The following is a 24,698-nucleotide window of genomic DNA, read 5'->3' on the forward strand; positions in this document are numbered from 1 at the left end:
AAATTTGTTCATTATACGGAGTTGTTGAGTAAATGATCTATGCAAGCAAATTTCACCCTATGGATAATTTGCAGATTGTTGATATTCACCCGTTATTTGATATTCATTATTCATCTAAAGTCAAATGGTATTCTTACAGGTCCTTGATTGGCTGGACTATCCTTTATTTATTTTTTGAACCCACCTGAATCTAGCAATATTGTATCATGAAATTAATTTTGTTTTTTAATTGACTGACTGAATCATGGCTCCAGGTTTGAAATTCACTTTCCTAGAACGTACATGAGAACAAAACTTTGCTTGTAGGAGTGTTCATGAGAACTCAGACCAAAAGAGATTACAATTGTGGTGTAACTGAGTGCACTCACCGCATGTGATTGCCCCCTGGCCGAGTGTGTGTCTGCAATTCTCTCAGCTTATGGTGACCCCTGTCAGATGTTTCTCAGGCGGGTTTCTGTGACTCAGCCCTCCGGCCCAGTGACACGCAGTTCGTAGGTATCCAAACCTATTAGACCCCTTCCAGGGTAACAGGACCTGTCTCAATGGTCTCTGTCCTGTCCTTATATGTAGCCCTATCCCTGGGCTCAGTGATCAGTCAACCCTTCAATCTCAGCCCCTTCTGAGCTGCCTTTCAAAGCCATTTCTCCACTCTCTTAGGGAGCCATCTCCTTTGATCCCAGCCCTCCAGCTGAGCCACCACCCAATATTGGTTAATTTGAAATACCCCTCTGGGGTATTTCATAGTTCAGTAATTGTTCACCCCCATCAGGGTATTCAGTCCCCTCTCTGGGCCTGGTACAACTTCCTCCTCAGGGAGCCTGTGCCTGGTGGGTGGACCCAGGCCCACGCACTACTCCATGCCCCAACCCAGGGAGCCTATAAATAGTAGTCACCTGCTGCTTTTTCTTTAAGTCTGCTGCTGCTACTGTTCCCTGGGCCACTTCCCATGTGGCACCTTCACCCTTACCTCAGGGCAATCTTTTTTTGAGTCCCAACAGCTAGCCAGGAGCTCCGTCTTGCTCCCCCGGTCCCTGCCAGGCACTGCTCTGTCCCTAGTACTGCAACTCCTTCAGCCAGCCGGGAACACCATTCTTGCTCTTCCAGCTCCAAGCAGTAACTGAACTTCTCTAGCCCTGCAGCCCCTTTTATATGAGCCTGCTGGTCCCTGATTAGCTGCTCCCCTACAGCTCCTCTGTAGGCCACCCAGAGGATTCACCTCAGCATGGTTCCTCTGGGCCTAGTACACCCCGTCACACATGGTCAAACCTAAATCTTATTTGAATTTCCATAAATTTTGAAAAATGTTCCCACTCTAAACCCAGCTCATATAATTGGGTGTTAAATGTTTTCAGGGGCAGATTTGAGGGGTGGAGGATTGCATGTAATAATCATAAAACTTGAAGCCCTATCTGAGAATAATATTTGTGTTACAAATCTATTTTAAAAAGCCAAAAACAAAAAAGCCCCCCAACCCTGAGATTTAACAGCAGGTAACTCTGAAAATTCTGGGCACCTAAAATTTGACTGGATACTTATTTCATTTAAAAGAAGACATTGTAATGGTGTTCATATTACATAATGGCTTATGCTAATAATATTTTTCTTTAATGCATAAATGTGTCAATGAAAGGATACTGTGAAAATTACCACACATGCCACTCCCCAGCAAAAGATTTTGATATGATCTTATGTTTCTCTTTATTTGATTAATAAAACATATTGGTCGAGATTCAAAAACTAAGTAATAGACACATCAATATATTATATGAATAAGTGCATTAGGAATTCTAAAGTAGTGCTATTTATTATCTCCATGTTTGTGTGCTTATGAGGAGTAAGCCATTTTGGCTAAAACAAGAACCACTGAGAATTCTAAATTCTAAATTCAATCTGAACTGAAATTGTATTGAAAAAAGTGTATTTGTGTATTTGTTTATTCATTTCAATTCTCATAAGCTTTTCATTTCTTGGCTCTAGCAGCATATGAATATGTGAGGATAAATACAACTCTTGAGGCATCCAAATGGAGCCAGGAGCTCTGGACATTTCTCAATACTTTTCTTTCAAAATTTCCCGTTTTTGTCTTCTGACCAAAGAAGTTCAGAGAACTTTTTTTTTCCACAAATGATCTGGATTACTCAAACTACCAAACAATTGGAGGTGTACCTATCAATAGCCTCTGAAAATCATTTTATTTCCAAAACAGACTATAAATATATACATTTAAGCTGTATTTTAAATGATTACAAGGCAGCCTTTAGAATTTCCTTTTATGATGCAGCATATTGCATGATTTGTAGTAAAAGTATACAGATTCTACCTATCTCTTGGTTGCCCATCTCTGTGGTATGTGAGCTCTCAGATTGTATTAAATATCTACATAGCTAGCCTTTGTCAGACTACATAGAAGTCACTGTGATTTACTCATGTGCTTAAAGTCAGGGACATGCTGAAGTGTCTTGCTTAATTAGGGCCTAAGGGCTGGATCTTGCAAACTCTTGCTCCTGATATTTATTGTTGTTGTCATATATTATTCATACTGTGACTGTGCCAAGAAGCCCAAGACAGGTTTTGGTCCCATTGTACTAGGCTTTGTACTAACACCTATGAAGAAAGGACCTGAAATAATTTATACTTATAGGCCTTAATCCTGCAATTGATCGGGACGCAGACATACATGCATGGGCCCCATTGAAATTCAACAGGGTGAGGTAAATTGCAAGATCAGGGCTTAGGAAGTCAATGGCACATTTCTCTTGAGTAAGCAAAACGTGCATTGAAAAGATTTGCAGAACTGGCTCGGTTTCAGACAGACCGTATAATTTAGGCCAATGTTGAGCAGTCAGTGTCATTACACATCTGGATTATCACTGGAAAAACTTTCTAGAAAAAGTGGGTATGAATGAATGGCGAGATGGAGAAGGGGAAGCAAGGAATTCCAAGCGTTATCTGTTAGCATGGTAGAAGCCATCAAGATGAGTGGATCAGAAATGCAAAATGAGCATATAGGAAGCTGAGACGGTTGGAAGGAGCATAGCAGTGAGATAGAATGAAAACCACTGCTTTATTTCATCCTCTCTTTCATTTGTGGACCCTAAACAATTTTGCATTGAGGCGCGAATGCCCTTGGGAATCGTAGACCTAGTCTGCAGACCTCCAGAGATCCACGGCTCATAGGTTGAATACCACTGTTCTGTGGTAAAGACAACCTTCCGTGGACCCCTTAGACATAGTCTGTGGACAGACCACAGGTTGAAAGCCACTGAAATAAAGAAAGATGTTGGTAAGAATTAAGTGAAGCAGAAGCTTGAAAGTGAAGATGGAAAACTTGTGCAAAGCATGAAGACTTCTACAGGAAAGGAGAAAGAAGCGAGTGACACAGAATAGCACCATTTACTCCTCTAAATTCATAACACCATTCTTATGATTGAATCCAGTCTGTAATGTTACTCACAAATAAGGAAGTTTTGCAGCCATACAAAACATATTATCTAGACAGCAAAATCATGTGAAATTATTAGGCATGTCAATCCCTGTCCATGCCACAGAAGCACAACAATTGTCTGGAATTATAATTTGTCTTTGGTTTGGATTTGCATTTGTTTAGCAGCTAGTAAAGCTATCTCCACCTTTCATAGCATAATCTACCCTGTGCCATTTGGCACCTGTGTTAAATCTTCAAGAGTAACTTTCTTGGTGTGCATATTGTAAGTAATCTGCCAAAAGAAAACTACAGTTCTATTTTTCAGGCTATCTGTTGCTAACAGCTACAGAAAGCAGGAATCAAAAATATTTTAATGTGTTTATGGAAGGATTTTTTGGTTTATAACCCTCTTAATGCAGTCTACTGGATTTTTGCTGGAATACAGCATAAACTCTTATACACAGATCCTAAAATTATAAGAAAATTTAATAGCAGAGGGGGGAAAAAAATCTGCTCGCCTTCCTGTTACTATCATGATGAAAGAGCAAATTATATTTTACTCCCCTATCTAAAACAAATGAAACTTAAAAGTAGTCAAACTTAAAAGTAGTCTCCACAGGTGAGTGGGAAAAAGTTTTCTAAAGGTGTTTGTCTATATCTGTAGTTCTGTAGGTTTGTTTTCTAGATAGGTCTCAGTGCCACCCATTACCATAATATCTGAGCACCTTATGTGCCTGAATGAATTTGCATTCACGATAACCTGGGTGAAGTAGGGAAGATAGTATCTCTAGTTTACATATGGGTTACTGAGTCACATAGGCCCAGATCCACACAGGGACTTAGGTGCCTAAATCCCAGATTTAGATGCCACTGCAATCCACAAAACCCCCATTTGAATGCTGTATAACCCTGCCTAAACTCACTAAGCACCTAAAGTTTCACTGTAAAAGTTTTTATATGCTTACGTTTCTGTCTCCAGGCATGCATGCAATCTCTCACTCTAGACATCCAGATGCCTAAAACCCAACATAATCTTCAAACCAGGGAGAGATAGGTGGGAGAACAACTATCTACCTGCAGATTGTGGTCCATTCAAAATCCAGCTGGAGGAGTTTGTGGTGGCTCCCTTATAACCTTTACTCACTGGTTAGAGCACTCACTCAGGGTGTGGGAGACCAGGTTCTAGTTCCCCTTGACCTGATAAGGAGAGAGGATTTCAGTACAGTCTCCCGTCTCTCAGGTAATCGCCCTAACCAGTGGGCTATGAGAGATTCTTATGCTGGCTCCCACATTCTCTTCTATTGAAGCTGTTCCACTGTGGAAAAATAATTCAACAGTCATTGGGTCCAAGATGAGTTAGAATGACTCTGTTGCTGGGTGGTCAGGCATTCACCTGGGTGGTGGGAGACAAGGGGCCAGTCCTCTTGCTCCTATGACCATTTAATTGTGTTTCCCAAATGGAATAGCTTCAACAAAAGAGACTGAGGAAGAGCCATATCAGAGTATCCCATGGCCCACTGATTAGGGCCACTTTCCTTAGAGGTGATAGGATTTGAACAGGAATCTTTCTTCTCATTAGGCAGAGGGGAAATTAACTCAGCTCTCCTACCTTTCAGGCGAGTGTGTTAACCACTGGGCTGAAAGTGATAAGGGAGACACCACTGTTTCCTCCTCCAGCATTTCTTGCAAGAACAGCTGACACACCCAAGTGTGCCTGATTCCGAGAGGGATTCCCAGCTGTGGATCGCAAGCAGAGATAGACACCTACCTGCAGCACAGTCTTAGGGACCTAACTTCGTGGTAAGAGTGGGGTTTAGGATACACCATTCTCATTGGTATTTCCCATTGGTTAGCTTAGGTGTCTCCCTGCCTAACATGCTGGTTTTTGTGGATACCATTCTTAAGCACCTATCTCTCCCCAGGCATTGTATAGGGAGTTAGGCTCCTAACCTAGGGTTTGTGGATTCCAGTGATTTTTCACAGTGCCTAAAGGTTAGGTGTTGCAACGCTCAGTGTTATAACCAACGTATACGTGTCTTTGTTATTCCAGATCATAGAGTTTAAGGGCCTGATTGTTGGGTGGGGGGAATGGGTAGGTAGGGGTGAAGTCTCCAGTTTACTTCAGATCAAGCAGTAAGCAACTTGGTCAAGGTCACAAAGAAGGATTATGGCAGAATCCACATTTCCTGAATCCTAAATAAATACTTTAGTCACAACATCCACGGCCCTCTATTCTGGTGCTGAACTGTGCATGATTGGGGGGAAAATGTATTTCTTAAAGTTAATGTCCTAAACTGGTACAAATGTGAATTGAAAGGAGAAACGGATGGTATCTGCTAAACAGGGCAGGGAGAAATTGGTCTGGAGATTTATTTCAGAGAAATAAGTGAGAGATTTTGCTGACTGTCAGTGGTAGTAAGAATGTAATTCAATAAGTGTAGGCTGTGTTCGAATAGATGGAAAATTAATCTTCAGCTTCTGTCTCCTGTGGGATTTTTCTGTGCCATTATTGATTGCATTTCAAGCTCCTGCCTCAAGAGAGAAATTGGTTGGAGTTAGATTTTAATTGTATTCACAAGCTACATTAGATTACTTTCCTTCACAATATATGTGCTTTGTGGTATGTTTGTGAAAACAAAGTTGGTCTGGATATTAAAAATGTAGCCAATACATTTTAGTCTATTGATAGAAACATAATTCTTAGTTCTCTCGTTGTTGTGTTATTAATGAAAATACACTGTTTTTTCAGCGTTACTCTGAGTCTACATTATTCTAATTAAGATATATTTTTCAGGGGGAACTGGTAAATTCCTATTAATTACTGAGAAACCATTATGACAACTGGATTTTGTCAATTAGTGACTAGGAGTGAAATTCACCCAGTTTGGAAGGACCCAGGCACCATTTAAACCACTTTGTGCCTGTAGATTGTGGACGGGAGATAGGCAAATTTGCTGGGCAATGGGGTCTGGGTTGTACCCATTGTCATCACAGTGGCTCTCTATGCCAGCCCAGTTAAGGTCAAAAGTAGGCACTTGAAGGCAGGCTGCTGGTGCATTTTATGTGAATCCTTTGGGCCCAGTCCCTTGGGGCCACAGAGACCATGATCATAACCATGCATATGGGGAGGGAATCTAAATGAGTTGAGGGAAGTGAGTGAATGAACCATCAGATCTATGTAGTTCCCCCTTTGGGCCCATGGAGCATAGACAGAAAAGATCCCGTACCCTGGCTTGATGATCTCTAAAGCAAGAGTTCTCATCTTGGGGAGGAGTGCTGGTAGGAGTTTCAGGGGGTCTTTGGGGCTAGAGCTTGTGTGAAAGCATAAGGCCCCTGTGTGATAGCTCAACGTGGGAATGGACCTGCAACCTCTTCTCCATGCCAGGTGGGTGGAAAGTGGGCAGACTAACTCCCCCTCTATCCCAAGAGAATAATAGGGGAGGAACAAAGAGAGATTACCTCACCTAGAGAACCCTCTGGGATGTGTGCCTTTTCCCCCTTGGCAAGATGCAATCATCTGAGCCTGTAGTTGCAATCAACAATTCTAATATCTCTTACTCAGAACTGAATTGAATCCTTGCAGAAAAGAGATTGCAGAGATTCATGTTCAGTTGAATACGGAGTTTTTATAATCCTTCCAGTCAAATATGAAAGCTCGCTCTTGGGAGCACTACTTTTATGGAGAACAGACCATAGTGAAGCTTTGAAATTAAAAAAAAAAACTCCGCAAACTCAAAACAAATAATCTTTGTCGAGAAAGAGGGGAAACACTACATGGTTCTGGCATTTTATAGTGGTAATGTGGCTTGATGGCCCCCAGCATTCTTTTCTGATCATGTCAACATAGAGTTTGAGACTGTTAGTGCTGATCTCAAAATAAGCGACAGTGCTAGGTATTTTTGGTGATTTGTTTAATCAAATTGTTTGCAGGCATGAGAGAAATTTTCTCACATCAACAACCTGTTGTTGGGATCTCATTTACAGCGGCATTTCAGACTTGGAAACACTTACACTGCCCTGTAATTGAAAAGCAAGAATTATGGTAAAACATTAATTGGGCCAAATTACATTGTGTCTAGAGCGATGTTAATGTTCCATCATTTTGAATCATAAACAATCACTGTTTTTGGATCTAGTATGATTGTTTAAAATCTAGATATAACACCAAGAACTTCTTACTGAGACTCCTGTTTTCTTAAGGGGGGGTGGATAGTGTGTTAAACTGAAATGTGTCATGCAACATTGTGCAGATGTATCCTACTCCATCTACTTTCCTGGTTTTAATGCTAAATTCCATCACACAAAAAAGAGAAACTTCTATGTACAATGTAGAAGGGATAGACTGTAAACAATTTACAGTTGCTGATATATTTTAGTCCATTGGCCTGAAGTCCATTGGACTACTTGTGAAGATAAATGCTGATCAATGTGAATATGTCACCATCTGGCCCTAAATAGGGACTAAGGATTATAACGTGTTCTACACATTTTACCTATTCATGTAAATTCTGACTCAGACTTATGTGGATGCCCAGTACAGATAGGAGTGTTAGGAGCCTCCTGACATCCTTGCACTGCCTGAAGAGAGACAGACAGAATCACTCTCTGCACTTAGGAGATCATAGGACTGCTGCCCCTTACTGCTCCCCCAAAGAGGGTGAGTGGAGGAGGCAAGAACATGGTTGTTTCTCTGCTCTGGCTTTTCATAGAGCTGTCACTTGCATGCCACAAAAATAGCCAGTATTGGTCTGCCCAGACTCTCTTCCCCCAGGAGCTCTGGCAGGCATTCTGTCTTCCAAAGTGCAATACCTCCCAGCTTTCCTGCTGGAGCAGTGAAATGTCACACTACCCTGTATTATGCTCAAACCTCCAACTAGTACTGCATTAGGACAAGTGGTAGGGCAGCTAATGAGATGATAGCAGGGGGTTGGACTAGATGACCTCCTAAGGTCCCTTCCAACCCCGATATTCTGTGATTCTATGATATTTCAATGGCTATGATATTTCAGTCAAGTCATCCTATGGTTGCCTTGATATTTGGTTGAGTATGATTAAATACTACAATGATGGACAGCATAGAAATGCATCACTAATAATCTAAAAACAGTTATGTTTGACTGGTTAAAATCTGTATTATTCTTAAAAACATAATATATCTTACAAAATCAGTGTCTTTGTGTATAATACTAAAAATAACAATATAGTGATACTTTATTTTTATATTTATTATTGCTGTTCCAAGTAGTTAACTGTTATGGTGAGTTTAAAAAAAAATCCTGTGAATACTTATATCATGTTTATTTCCTTTTTTTCTCTTGTTATAGGCCAAACGAGCCATTTATGTAAAATCTACTTATGAAATGTACAATGTTGTAGCAATTTAGGATTTGCAATCTGCAAGATAATTTCCTAATAGGAATAAGGAAATAAATCGCACTTACACTTTTCCACCTACAGCTTTATAATGAGCTTGTAACTCTAATTAATTATGAATAAGTGTCATGCAATAAAATTAAATGCTCTTGCATTGCATTGTGTGTATGTGTTTTCCATATATATATATAAAAATATGAATCTTGGTGTATAGTGCTGGTTTCACCTTTTCCTTATGTCAGTTTTAATTCCATTGAGTTTAATGGGGGATCTCTTGGTTAAAACCAGCGCAAGAGAGGATAATGGTGTGTGTGTGTGTGTGTGTGTGTGTGTGTGTGAGAGAGAGAGACCTATACACACAGCTAGCTATTAGAGAAAGATTATGAGTCTATTCTGTGCCAAGAGGCAAATGTGAATAAAATTGTTCTTAAGATAAAATTTAATATTTTGGCCTTTCAATGTTTTTCCTTTAAAGTCTGAAAAGAACGAGAGTGAATCTGGAAGCCAGAAAATCAGACCAGTGTTTGAAGAAGATGCTGTTTTTGGACGACAAATATCTTACCAGCATGCAGCAGTCCACATACCAACAGATATTTACGAAGGCTGTAAGTAGCATGTGAACACGTGGTTTTATAATTATAATAAGCTTATTATGTGCACCCCATTCATAAAAGCAAATAGCTAAGTATGCCTATTTTTCATTTATATTCATATCTTTTTGAATGCTTTTCTTTTAAAGAGCTTCACATATGGTACATTAGGCATGATATTCCTATTATGAGCTAGAAGAAGCCTTATTTAGTTAGACTATCTACTATGTGAGAGAGGTAAAGATCTGCTGAGAGAAGATCTGAATTTGGGAAATGGATCAGGGAGCAGGAACTGAGAAAGTAAATTCTTGTGAATGTCCTAATTTTCTCATCCATTCACTCTTTGTGCTGCTTTCTCATTTAAACTATTCTCGACAGCTCTTTGTTAGATGGTTTCAGCCTCAGGCAGAGATGAGCACTGAAAACATCTGAAGTATTCCAAAAGCATATACAGTTCATTGACATAGCATGCTGTTCAAGATGGTAGTACTTGTATTGCATGTAGCTTATCTGAAGCACTTTTTGGTAGACCAGACCTTTAGCAGAGAGTGTTGAATGAGTTCTCTTCAAACTGAGCCAGTACAGGAAACAATAGCCCTCAAGTTTCCAAGTGAGTAATTACAGCAACCCAAAATTCAGTATTAAATTGTCTCTCAAAATAGAGTATTTTATTGCATGAAACTTCATAAAAAGGTACGATATGGAGTAGGAAGACACAAAAGAGATGCTACACACACATAGAAGTGCCTGCAAAATTATAAAAGGAGGGATCTGTCTTTTAGTTCTGTAGTTAGCACTACTCATTTTTATTCTGCAGACTTTTCTAGTCTGCCAAAATCTCATCAACAGGAATGAGACTCTAATCTGACCTGTATTTCTTTAAAATTCAAAGCCATCATTGTGTATCTGCATCAGTAAATGACATAGGAGTGAAAATCGAAATGTCAACAGGATTGGGGAGGGGAGAATCATAATGACTGGTATTCCTCATATGGTGTGTCTGAATGACACAGATTTAGAGGATTATTCTGGGATTCTGACTTTAATAAATGCTAAAGTTCATTTTAATTGAAGGATTAAAGTGAAGACAACAGCCATTTCCTTGCCTTATTTTTAGATCTTCTTACATTTAGCTGCTAAAATCTTATGAGAAATCATATTGTTCCCATCACTGGGAGACTAATTTTTTTAATGTTCTATGAATTGAGATGTGTTTTGTGGTCACAGGAATATTTAAAGGATCTGGATCTTGTGTTAAGGTTCTAGGCAGGATTTGTAAAAGCATGTATATCCCATAGAAATATTTCTAAAGTAATTTTACTAGCAAATTGTCTGTTTAATCTAAAGGGAAAAACCTGTCACTTCCATAGCGCAGGAATGACTTTCGTATTTAATGAAATGGATCTAAAAGATTAAAATGTAAATACTTTATGAGAGAGGACTGTTTCATGACTTGTGGTAGATGTGGTTCATGAGATATTCATGATTTTTTGACACTGACCATCACATTAAGTGCCAGAATAAACTGCCTGGTGATACGACTTTTGATTTAGATTCAGAGAAGAGAGAGTCTTCAAACCTGTCAGATTTCATTCTCTGTCAGCAACCCCTCCACACACACACTCACTACAGGGTAATAATGTGTAATTTTGACTTATAAAGTTACAAATTAACTTTATTTTTGGGCCCCCAACTTGTAATAAATTTTATAACTCTTGCAAGTTACAGATTTCATATTAATGAGAAAGGAAAACAGCACCAGATTTATTTTTTGGTGACAAAAGACTGTAATATCTGGAATATAGCGGACAAGTTTGGACAGTCATGTATCAACAAATACTGTTTTTAACACTGGGATATAATTCTTTATCAAAAGCAAATTGCTTCAACAACAAGAACATTTTCTTTTTTGTTCATAACCCAAGGGAGAGTGATAACATATTTTCAAACTGATGTTAATTCATCATCTTGCTGTTCAAATGAATCAAACTGCTGTTTGGTGCCCATTACATAACAAATGGTTGTACCATTTTAGAACAGTTTGATTTGCAGCTCCTTGACCATACTAGACTTCTTGCAAACTGTCATGAGGGGCTATTGCAGTGAATACCTCTGAAAAACAGTGGGTGAAACATAATTTACAAGTTTTAGAGTCTCAGATCAAATATCTTTTGTAACTGAATTATAGCTTGGAAAACAGGGTTAGGCTTCTTTAATGTTTTTTTTCTTATATATCTGGGGGGGGGGGTGGGAGTGTGGGATATAGAATTGGATGTTTATATCTCACAGAACAATCTTAAGGATAGTTCCCTTGAATCCTCTCCTCTCTGTGGAGATTTGCCTGTGCAGATCCCATCTCTTGACATACCATACACTTGGTATCACGAGCTAGAAACAATGGCAGTGAGGGACAGGTATGTTTCTCCTCATGCGTCTGAATATTCATTGAGGTCTTTTGACCATAGCTTCGCCTATCTTCAGTTCCTTTCTTGATGCCTAAAGTGTGGGCTTTAAAATCACTGATTCCTCACCACAGATAAAATCACTGATTCCTCACCACAGATATTGGCTTCCTCATATTACAATCAGCCTTGCTTAGGGGTGATACGTAACTGCATCTCACCAGGAGCAGATGGAAGAACAAGTGTGTAACTGCCAAGAATTACAATTCACTCCTGTTGGTGTGGATAGGGAGTAAGTTTTATGCCATTCTTTTTGTGAAAAAGCTTACTCTTGCTATGTGGTGAGGAGCACATCCAGGTCACTGCTCGCCGTTCTACATCCCTTCCCTGCACACGTGCTTGCAGAAGGGACTATCAGGGAAGTGGTCTGTGCTCTTGTACCTGCAGTCTGAATGGGGTCAAGCAGGAACATAAGGGGAGCCTTAATCTCCATTTCTTGCCTGCATGGCAGAGTATGGACTGGCAATCTTGCCAAAAGGGAGGTCTTGTGTCAGCCTGGCTAAAACTGACACAAACCAGGCCTATCATCTTCAGCATTTTTTAGGGTTCCATTTAGGTCTCAAGATAAAATCAAAATTCTGTTCAAAACAAAAAGGGCCCCAGAATCAACTTTCTGCTACATGTTTTGGGAAACAGACGTGTCTCCTGTTAACAATTACATATGTTTCATGACTAATTCCTATACAAGGCACTGGAACTTTACCCTTCTCCTCTCTAAGCATATGAGTGGAACTGCAAGCCAAAACTGAGCCAAACTTCAGCATAAGGCAAGTAAGGTCAGTTGCTTCAGGGATACCACCCTCAGTTGCTCTCACAGTTTGCAGCAAATGCCTGCATAGCTCCAGTTAAACCTCTGTACTGGTGTTGCTGCAGACTTTGGAAAAGGTGCTGGATGAGGTACCAATGCAGATACTTTTTATAGTCATTCCTGATTCAGTTGTATTAAACGTTCACCCTAAGTTAAATGTTTATAAATTTTCAGCAATCAAGACTGCCATCACTTCATTATCTAATTAGTTCCAAATAGTTGATAAAAGTGACAAATCGACACTTCTTACATACAAATGCAACAAAGAGCTTTTCAACATACTGACATCACTTTAAATAAGTCTAGGCAGCTTCTGGTAACCCAGTAGAGAATCTCCTCCGAAATGTTTGAGAGCAATGATAAATAGTTATGAGTTTTCAGATGATTGAATTAGTTTGGTGAAATATTTGTTATGTATTATTTTTTTATCCTGAATGGATTTGGTATTTTAAGGTGCACTCTTTTTATTGGTATAGCAATCTAAATTCTCCTTTCTCTTTTAAAGAGTGAAGGTGAAGACCTGGCCCCATTGAAATTAATGGAAAAACTCCTATTAACTTTACCCAGAGATTTCCCCCACAGAATGAAAATATATATAATGTGTTTTTTTTTATTTCAATTCTTACCTATAATGGAATATGCCAATGAGCTCAAGCATGTTGTTATAATAATTAATAATTAATTAATATGTATTTATTATTTTCTGATGGAGATCTTCTGATAGTAATTCCGATGGTATTTGCTGCTGTCATGAAACATCAGCTACTGATGTGACATTATAAAATAATATATTGGTAAGATTTAGTGCATTTTTGGCCTGGAAAAGAGTAAGTCTTTAAGAACAATCTGAAAACTATCATTCTGAGGCCTTGGTAATTGACATCCATATCCTTAAAAAAATAGAATTTGCACATGATCCATAGGTGGTTAGATGCCTGGAATATGCCAAGTTACAAGTTTGTTAGGAAAATTATTCCTTAGAAAGTTTTGGATATGGATATTATGAGAATAAAAACCGAAGGGGTTTTTCCAGTCTTTTGGTATTCTTGTTGACAGGGGAATCTATCCTACATATGGACTATCTTACATATACATATAGGACCTGCCCTTCAGTTTTTATTCTCATAATATCCATATGTGGGTAATAAGTAAGGTTTATTTCAGGAAGGGTCTGTTATATTAATAAAGGATTTTATAAATAGGTTGGAATGTTACATCTGATGAATTTTAAAGAAGACCAAGGGAGTACAACTCTACCTCAATATAACGCTGTCCTCGGGAGCCAAAAAATCTTTCTGCATTATAGATGAAACCACGTTATATTGAACTTGTTTTAATCCACCAGAGTGTGCAGCCCCTCCCCCCCGGAGCACTGCTTTACCGCATTATTTCTGAATTCGTGTTATATCGGGTCGCGTTATATCGAGGTAGAGGTATATTAAAAATTTCCTGTGCGTCATTGTAAATATTTTAAAGAGGTAATAAATGCATACAATATAAGGTGTTTTTTCTTCTAGGCAAGACAATTTTCTTTTTAGAATTATTTTGTTGTGTCTATGAAAGTGATAAAGATTCATGCTATCAAACTCAAATTGTGGTGATAACGTAATAGGGATATTAGTATTCCTGTGCCCACCTTTTGTGGGGTAGAAAAGGGTACTTTAAAATTGTTGGACGCGAAGTAATTTTATTTTAAAAATTACTGTCCAGAGAAACAAGAAATGGTAGGCCAGCTCTTACTACTTGTTTCTTTTACTGCCAAATCAGGGAAAACCAAAATCAAAATATGCACCGTTGTAGCCATGGGAGTCCCAGGATTTTAGAGAGACAAGGTGTCTGAGGTAATATCTTTTATTGGACCAACTTCTGGTTGAATTGGTATGTCTCTAAACTCATCCTCAGATGCAAGCTCCCCCCGGACCAGGAAACACCAACTGAAAGCGGCACCAGACCCTGCCAGAACAACAGATGCAAAACATCCAGACTTATCCCCACAGCTACAATAATCAATGCCCCCTACAACGCACCTTTCAAGATCCATGGGTCCTACACATGCCCATCACATCTTGTGGTGTACCTCATCCAGTGCACTAAATGCCCCATTAACAACTATGTTGGTGAAACCAGACAATCACTATGCTCTTGAATGAACTCACAGAGAAAAATGATAAAAGACAAAAAATATCACTTGTGGGTGAACATTTTCACAAAATGATCACTCTATATCTGACCTCTCAGTCCTCATCCTCAAAGGAAACTGCCCAACACTTTCAAAAGACAAGCCTGGGAGCTTTAATTCATAAGTTAGCTAGAAACTAAAAATCGTGGTTTTAATAAAGGCACAAGATTCATGCCTTATTGCAACAATTTGTAACCCACTAACCCCCTTTTTGACATATGACTACAGGGCTGTTAATTGGCCACTTCACCTTGAATGGTCCCTTAAAGTATGCTCTAACTACTTGTGCTAAACTACCTGTTGGATCTACTATTAAAGAGAGATTTTAGCATAAATAGTTATTAAAGAAGTTAATTCTCCATGATAATTTTTTGGAAAGAGGATATTGTTGTCTTCCTGAGATGGGTGAGGGAGTTGCTTGAGCACAGCCAGTAACTAATTAATTCCCCATTTAATTATTCTATACTCAAATGGCTTCTTGTATTACTAATCAGTTTAGCAAGGTCATTAAATTTGAGTTTGGTGCATAAAGCATTTTACCATTTACATAGCAGTGATATTAGGGAATTATATTAAATGCTCATTTTGTTAAAATACTTATAAGTAAACCATCCAAAACAATTTTCCATTTCAACATGTAAGAAATAATCAAAGGTTTAAAACATTTCCTATTATACATGTTTTTCCTAAAGAGTTTTCTCAATAAAGTTTTTAGAGTATTTATAAAAGTTACTTTAACAAGAAAATATATATATACTTATTTGTGTGTTTTTATTTAGAAGTTTTCCTTGGAAGGGTGAAAAAACCCACATTATACCTAGATTTATTGTTCTGATAACACAATCCTACATTAATTTTCATAGGTCTTTTCCTAAAACATGAATGTTTTACATGTCTTGTTTTTTCTTAAGATGAGGTTTATGTTTGAACCAAACTGGTATTTTATACAAGAGGGGAAGGGCAGGGTTCATTTACCCCTGTGTTTTATGGTTTGATAAGTATCTTCAGTGTTTTCTTTGAAATCCTTTTCACCAAATTGTGTTTGCCAGTTGCAGTCTTTACAGTTAAAACTCCTATCAAATGTTCTATCCAAAGCACCAATCTCAATTACCAAGTTTACATCCAATTTTCAAAACATAATTTAAAAGAAATTGGCATAGAGAGTAAAGCAAGATAAATGTCACAATGTAGCTTTTCTGAATTGGCATAAACACTCTTAGAGGTGATAACCCCTCCTTAGCCATAAAACCATGTTTGTCTTCCTGACATTTGCCTGTCTCCAGGGTGACTAAGAGCAGAAGCCTCCCGTAATTAAATAAACAAAAATATATGCAGATGAGGTACTTTTCCCCCCAAGAACCATACATATGTAACAAAAAATAAATATCCCCTAAGCTTCTGTAAAAGCAGAGATAAGTTTTTAATGACCTAAAAATTACAATAATTTATTAATAGTGAGATCTCTTCCCTATATTCTGAAAAGTAAACACAGGGGCTTCTTGTTCTACTACAGCTGAAATTGACAATCAAGAACATTTTAAACCTCTTGAATTTTTCTTCATGTCCAAGTCTTTGAAATTAAGAACTGACTAAAAGCAGTGTACCATTACTTAGCTCCATGTAGCATATTATACTGTTCTAATTTTCTGCATGTTTACTATGATTTAATTACCAAGCAATTTGTGAAAAAATATAATCAGTGAAGTGGATCTTTAAATGAATTCACTATGTCAGCATATTCCAAATACCACCCCTATGGCTTGAGGTCAGGTTAAAGCAAATGTTAGTTTCACCAAGCCTTCATGTACTCCCAGCCTGCCTGGCAGAAACCAATATTAAACCTAGAAGAAAGTTATTGAAGCATGAACCCAGGCACAGAAGTTCAGGGTCAGGATTGCTTTTAATGTTCTGAAAATCTTGTTTTATTATTATTTTTGTGTGGGTAGCTTACAGAAATTCCCAGAGTGAGAGTCAGATGGCTTTTAAATGTCATAAAAAGCAGAAGAGATAACTCAAGTGAGTGAGCTGCCATGATTATTAATATTTTAAAGCTACTATATTAAGAACGAAATGTTCTTTTCTGGGAAAAAAAAGATATGCTGAATATGATTATTGTATTTGTATGCAGGTATCATTTTTGTATCTAAAGTTCTGAATATTGACTATGTATCTGTATTTCAAATGTAATTACACCTGGGCGACACCCACTACGTAAGATGCTTCCAGTCTAGATAGTTGGTAGGGAAGAGCCCATTCATGGTAATGGGCCATGAGGAAAAACAATAGGCGTTAGGAGAAGCTTATCCCCAGTGGGTGAGCCTTCCTGAGAACACTCCAGATGGCCTGTAAGTCATGGCTGCTATGACGCAGCAGGGCATGGAAGAGCATGTGACCAGACCACATGACACGTATCTCCATTTTGGGTACCTGTATTTTTCCACAAACTGGGCTGGGAACTGATTTTGGAACAAAGGGCTCCTGCCATATGTTAAAGCTATATAAGGAGGGGTGTGACATCATCAAGAAGTCTCACTCCACACACAGGGGAACTCCTAGAAACACCTGAGGAACAAGGACTGGACTGGGGGAAGTGTTGGTCCCAGGCTAAAAGGATTTCTAACCTGTGTATGGAAACGTGGTGAACTGCTTGTATCATCAGCTAGGGTGAGAGACTTGATATGAATTAGCAATCTAGTATTTTAGGTTTCATTTGCAGTTTTGTTTATTTGCTGGGTAATCTGCTTTGATCTGTTTGCTATCTCTTATAATCACTTAAAATCTAGCCTTTTGTAGTTAATAAACTGGTTTTATGTTTTAATCTAAACCAGTGTTCCTTTAAGTGAAGTGTCTGGGGGAAATCTCAGCTTGGTTAACACAAGCAAATTGTGCATATTCCTCTCCACATTGAGGGAGGAGCAAACTGGGTAATAAATTCGTACTGGTTGGGTTTAGATCAGGGAAGGATGATAACGGCTCTGGGGGTCCTAGGTTGAAAGCTGGGAGTTATTTTGGCTGTAGTCTCTCTATTGATTCATGTAGTGGCTGGTCAGCCTGCATGTAACTGCAACAGGGTGTGTCCCTGCCTGTGCAAATGCTGGTGGGAGTGTAGGATTGGGAGCAGTCTAGAGTTTGTCACAGCAGCACAGTGTGAGAGGGAGCCCAGGTTGTGATTCAGAGGGTTCAGTGGTAACCCAGTTCCAAGTGGCACCCTAGGGGGAACCCATCACAGAGGTTACTAATGATACAAGCCTGATAGATGGACATTTTTTTCTGTTCCCGGTTAGCAACTTGTTGTTCCAAATACGTGAGATAAGTTTGCCAAAAATGACAGAAGCGTTGCCAATTGTAGCATCAAGTTCCCTGTCAAGGTTAAGTGATCTGGTAAGAATTGAACTGAGATAGCAGAAGTGTTCCTCATTATCCAGAGCTTCATTATTGACAGATTTTAGGTGGAATGTTGGTACCTTGTGACATGACAACTGTTTTCTTGATACTGATTACCATGGCAAACTTGGTGCTTGCATCAGAGAACTTGTTCATGATGACCTGCAATGAATCATGTGAATTAGAGACGAATGCAGTGTCATCTGTGAAAAGCACATCCCAAATAATAAGCTGGGTGGCATGCATTCTGCTCTGGAATCGTCTGATGTTAAACAAGCTGCCGTCCATCCTCGGTTCAGTTAGTATACCAGATTGATCGTTTCCAAAAAGAAGAATAGAGAAGAAGATGCCAAAGCTGGTGGGTGCTAAGATGCAGCCTTGCTTCATACCAGTATCAATACTAAACTCAGATGATGTTTCATTTTCACACTGGATGGTTGCCTTAATTCCCTCATGGAACTCCTTGAATAGGGAGAGCACCTTTTGTGGACAGCCAATTTTCAATAGATGCCATTCCTGCTTACTGTGTCAAAGGCCTTTTGTAGGTCAATGAATGCTACATAGAGAGGTGCCTGTTGTTCATGGCTTTTTTTCTTGCAAGCACAATATGAAGGACCTGTCAGTCATGAAGCATCTAGCTCTGAACCCACACTGACTCGTAGGGTAGCCTCTCTCAGCAAGCACTTGGAGGACTTTGAATTTTTTCAGTAGGACCCTTGCAAGCACCATGCTGAGGAAACATATCCCCCGATAGTTGTTGCAGTCTGCGGCCACATCCAGTGTATCCTGTCCTTCTCGCGTAGCCAAACAAAGCTGGATTTTCTGTCAGAACCTTTAAGTTCCAAAAGTGAACATTATAATAAGATTCACTTTTTTCTTCTTAGGAAACTAGTACCGATCTTTACCATAAGACCATTTCTCTCTCTCTCTCTCAGCAGTTTCAAATTTCTTTTTACTGACTAACACTCCAAAGATATCACTAACTAGAGATTTATTTTCCTTTAAAATAAAAAAGTGCAACAGTGGGCCTAAAATTGTATATATGTATATCACAAAATAAATACAGGGATTGGGACTTCTGACAATCTGAGATCTTCTGCTTTCAAAGAGGGTCACCCTTGGTATTATATTGACAAATTGATAAAACATTTAGTTGTAACACAAAAACAGTTGTTTCAGTGTCCACAATATTGAGCATAAACACAACAAAATAAGTAAAACTGACATTTACTGTAGCTGTTAGGCTCACATGGTATCTCTGGTTCAGTAATATTATACAGCTCACAAAGATATTTGGCCTCCAATCTACGATTCCTCCTTTATGGTGTTTTCCCAGTCTCATTCCCACTGAGTGATGTAAAATTACAGGAAACCGCATTGAGATCCACCCCATGGCAGCGCTATCTTCTCCCCTGCAGGGCTGGGCTGGATCTGACTAGTGCTCTGTCAGTCAGGGCACAGAGCCATGCCTTGTGTCTCAACAATATATAGTCACACACATACATCTGCCCTACTTATTTAATTCTAAGCTTGCTTCTTAGGCCTGGTCTACACTAACCCCCCAATTCGAACTAAGGTACGCAACTTTAGGGTTACCATTCGTCCGGATTTACCCGGACATGTCCTCCTTTTGTGTGCTAAAAATAGCGTCCGGGGGGAATTTGTAAAGCACTCACAATGTCCGGGATTTCCCCCCCGCAGAGCAGAGCGAGCGGCTGGGAGGGCTGCAGGGAAGTCCCGGGCTGGACTCAGGAGCAGCTGTAGAGGAGCCGGATCCGCCCTGCATTCTGAGCCGGCAGCTCCCTTGCAGCCCAGTCCGGCAGCACTGTGCAGGGCCAGACCGGGTTTTGTTGTGCAGGGCCAGGGACTGGGTTTTGTTGTGCTGGGGAGCTCAGCCACGTGTCCCGCTCGGCTGCACAGAGCCCAACACTCTGTTCTGAGCAGCAGGGTAAGGAGGTCAGGGGGCAGGAAGGTTCTGGAGGTGGCAGTCAAGAAACGGGGGGGGCTTTTTGGGGGGAGTGGAGAAAGTTTTGGGCAGTCAGGGTACAGGTAGGGGGTAGGGTCCTGGGGGGCAGTTCGGGGGGTCTTAGGAGGGGGCAGTTAGGGGACAAGGAACAGGGAGTCTTAGGTAGGGGGTGGGGTTCTGGAGGGCAGTTAGGAGCAGGGGTCCCAGGAGGGGGCAGTCAGGGGACAAGGAGCGGGGGGGTAGGGGGCTGGGAGTTCTGGGGGGGAGCTGTCAGGGGGCAGGAGTGGGGAGAGGGATCGGAGCAGTCAGGGGACAGGGAGCAGAGGGGTTTAGATGGGTTGGGAGTTCTGGGGGGGGGCTGTCAGGGGGTGGGGAGTGGTTGGATGGGGCGTGGGAGTCCCAGGGGTCTGTCTGGGGGTGGGGGGGTGGATAAGGGTTGGGGCAGTCAGGGGACAAGAGGCAGGGAGGCTTAGATAGGGAGTGGAGTCCTGGGGGGCAGTTAGGGGCAGGGGTCCCAGGAGGGGGCAGTCAGGGGACAAGGAACGGGGGGAGGGTTGGGGGTTCTGGGGGGGCGGGAAGTGGGAGGGGCAGGGGCGGGGCTAGGGCGGGGCTCCTCCCGTCCTCTTTTTTTCTTGCTGAAATATGGTAACCCTACGCAACTTCAGCTACGTGAATAACGTAGCTGAAGTCGATGTACCTTAGTTCGAACTTACCGCGGTCCAGACGTGGCAGGCAGGCTCCCTTGTCGACTCCGCGTGCTCCTCGCGCTGAGCAGGATTACCAGAGTCGACGGGGAGCACTTCTGGGTTCGATTTATCGCGTCCAGACAAGACGCGATAAATCGAACCCAAAAGTTGGATTGCCTGCCGCCGAACCAGCGCGTAAGTATAGACAAGCCCTTAGAATAACAAGAGTAAGGCAGCAGCAGCCTTTTAGGCAAGTAGCAAACTTCCCTATGCCCTTCGCTACAACCCATTGCTATATAAACAAATACTTATTTTCCTTCTTGGGATTAAGGACTGTATAGATACCTTAACATATAACTGCTGCAGAGCAATAAAGTCCAACTAACCTGTAAAATTACAGGAAACTGCACTGAGACCCACCCCACAGATTCAGTCCAGGTTACCTCTGGCAGCGCTATCTTCTCCCTCCCTATAGGGCTGGACTGGATCTGACTGGTGATCCAATGGCTGCCAGTTTATACCCCTGACATAATTCACTTCTGACTGGCCAGGAGCTTCAAAGTAATGTGCACATTCAGGACTATCTGCCTTGAATGAAACTTTCCACTCCAGCTGCAAAACAGCTTCTTAGCATGGTTAACAACTTTCTGCACTCCCTCTAGTGTGCTGAAATAGCAGCTACTTGTTTGCAGTCACTCAAGCCTCTGTACTTCCTCCTTGTCTGGGAATCTTTCCATATTGACTTAGAGCAAGTAGAAGCAGCAGCTGTAATTTCTGCAATAAGGTTTTAGGCTGAACTCCAGAAAATAAGAAAAATAGAAAACGGAGTTACTTACTTGAAATGAACCCAGACTAAATCTTTTGAAGATCACCCATTTCTAATTTTAATTATTTTTTGGGAAAGCAGGGTGTTTTTGGTGAGGCAAAAATCCTTTGAGCTTCCTTAACATAGCTCACCAGTATTTTTCAAGGATCATCAAATAGTCATTATTTTTACTGCATTACTTTAAACAAAATGGTCATGTTCAGTAATGCAGAGAAGGCTAGAAGAGGCATATAACATTTTTTAATACTAGCTTGTGCATGAAACATCTTGGATAGCTTTTATTTCCAATAGTTTTTGTTATTTGCCTGAAGTTGGAGGCAGTAAATCATGCATTTTTGCTTTTCTATCATATATTACCCTATATTCATTAGCTCAGGCTGCAAGTACTTCTGCGGCACAAATGTATCCTTCAAGAAGCTACTGACATGGTTTCCAAAGTGTAGTTATTAATTAAGTAGTGTAGATAATCTTGGTTGTATTTTTCCTTACGGTAATCTGATCATTTGAATTCAATGTGTAAGGGCATTTCAAAAATAATTACTATGTGAGTGATTCAAAGCCTTTTGTTGATTTTTTTTTTCGTACAGTTAGAGAGACGAAGAAATGAATCATGATTCTACCAGATGAAATAGGGGAGGCAGATGAGTCAGTGGAGATACAGTAGTACAGAAAATCTGCAAGAAACTAAATGGATGGTTAAGTAGTCACTGAGTTTCTGTTAAACACAAAAGCAGACAGGCATTAAAAATGAGGGAAGCCTTAAAAATTATGAGAATAGCTGGTTACAGAAATACAGAATAGCTGGTTTCAGTAGACAGACCAGCACAACAATTGTCCGCAGACATTCCTTCTAAATGTCGGTTTAAACAGCCAAATATGAATTTCAGACTGAAATAGCTTTTAAGTGTTCTTATATCTGTCACTTCTGATGCATCAAGAAATTATGCTGCATCAGTGGAAGAGGTCATAGTTATTGCACAGTAATTTATCCTAGTTTGGTCTGTTCATAGGACAAAAAAAATTCCCTACCTCTTGGTTATTCTCCCAGCTGCTGTTCGCCACTCATGTGGGCGGGGAAAAAATCATTTTGAAAGGCAGGCTACAAGCACTTTGGGAATGAGTATGTCAGGTTCACTCTCTCCTTCTCTTCTCTCCTTCCCTGACCCCTATCCTCTGCTATTGATAGTATTGGGGGTGAAGCCAGTGCTTAATTTGTAATAAAGAAGTGCTGGGACTCAAGCAATGATTTACTTTCATAACTGATGCAGCAAGCATATAGGTGTGGAGGCTCAGCCCTATCAAGCCCTAGCACAAATTAAGCACTGGGTGAAGCACCAGGAATGAAATGAATGGCCCAGGCAGCATTATAATGAGTTTGTACATTTGTGTGTATAAAGGGATGAAATAATCTGCATATTTTACTTTGAAGAACCTCCCAAAAAGTCTGGTTACTTAGTATTATAACCATAGTGTGTATGTATTTGTACAAGATATCCAGCATCAGGCAAAGAGGTTAAGGGGGTGGGGGTAGCTATGCAGTAAAAGAGATACCAAGATTTTTGAGAGTCAGTAGAACTTTTATATTTTAATATGAAAGCCTTAACTGTGCACTATGCAGAATTTTTAAAAAGAGGTAAGAATTGAATCCAAGTGGTTAAGCTTGGTATTATTTAAAACCTTAAGAAAGAGTCCAAAGCATGGCTGTACTGAAGAGAGCTCACAGGACTCACTTGTCAAAACTCACCAAATCAAAGGGAACAGGAGTACTTGTGGCACTCTGAAACAAATAAAAGGGAAGACTCTGATGTTTTTTTTGCCTCTGAAGTACACCCCCGTCTATGGATATTTCTAATTTATCCCTGCCAAAAATGGCTAACCTCTGTGATTCATCAAAACTATTTGGAAAAATATGAATATGTATTTTTGTTTATAGAAAGGATAGACTGCATCAAATGGCAGGTATTAAAAAGCAAAATTCTAAGGAAGCTCCTGGATTGCCTTCAGGTTCACCCACTTCAGTTTATACAAACTGAACACCATGCTATACTATCAATATAACTTGCAGTTTGTTCTGGCAAACCATTTGTTATATGCTGGTTGTGCCAGAGTTCTTGCTTCCTCTCTCTTGGTTATGATTGACAGCATGCTTGTTTGATATATGGATTCTCCGTCACCTGAAATCAAGTTGGGAAGTCTCTAAAAGATATGCTGTTAGGTCTACCGTAAATTATTGGATTTAATGCAGAAAGTACTAAGTTAAATTCTGTGGCCTGTTTCAAGCAATTGGTCAGATTGTATGATCACAATAGTCCCTGTTGGATTTAAAATCTATAAGAGATTAACAGATTCCCCCCAGTTCCTCATTTGTCGTCCTCACAAAGCCGATGGATGCCAGTACATTAGGTTTAACAAACCCTTTGTGAAAATACTGGCAATATACCGTTGGTCAAAGAGATAAATATCTATAATTACATTATTTGGAGATGTTCAGGTTACATATTTGATTTTTTTTTCATATATAGTAGGTGCGTGGGAAGGGAGATGTATACACTGTGTGTGTGTATATGTATATGAATATGAAAAAAATCAAGTATGAAATCATCTGAAAATCTCGAAAAGAGATAGAGATCTATGTTTAAAGTAATTAATTAGGAATATGTTGCCAGTCTTTTTATAAAGGCTTCCCACAAATGTTTCTCTCTTTAGCTTTTGTTAAACTTCATGTACTGGCATCCATTGTTTTGTAAGGAGGAAAAATGAGGAACTGGGGGAATTGTTAATCTTATAGATTTTAATTTTTCCCATTTATTTTGATTTTTTGCTAGCTAGCTAGCTGTAGTCCAGCCATATCATAAAGCAATGTAAAGTTAAAAAAAAAAAAAAAAAAAAGAGCAACCCAAACAAAACAGAAAACCTTTAGTGACATGAGTTAAACACAGACATTTTAATTCAACTCTGCAGTTTTCCCCATCTCTCCTTTTAAAGTACCTGGAGATCTTC

The 24,698-nt window shown here is 39.8% G+C and overlaps 1 protein-coding gene across 3 annotated transcripts in view; it reads left to right on the forward strand.

Annotated features, from left to right (window-relative positions):
* Positions 1–24,698, forward strand: part of CACNA2D1 (calcium voltage-gated channel auxiliary subunit alpha2delta 1) — a 671,705-nt gene that overhangs the window by 381,571 nt on the left and 265,436 nt on the right. For all 3 annotated transcript variants that reach the window (XM_054017298.1, XM_054017306.1, XM_054017317.1), the window contains exon 6: positions 9,273–9,402. In XM_054017298.1, coding sequence (XP_053873273.1) covers positions 9,273–9,402 — 130 coding nt within the window. The remainder of the gene's footprint in view (positions 1–9,272; positions 9,403–24,698) is intronic.

Source organism: Malaclemys terrapin, chromosome 1, assembly GCF_027887155.1.
Source record: "Malaclemys terrapin pileata isolate rMalTer1 chromosome 1, rMalTer1.hap1, whole genome shotgun sequence".
Classification (NCBI taxonomy): Eukaryota; Metazoa; Chordata; order Testudines; family Emydidae; genus Malaclemys; species Malaclemys terrapin.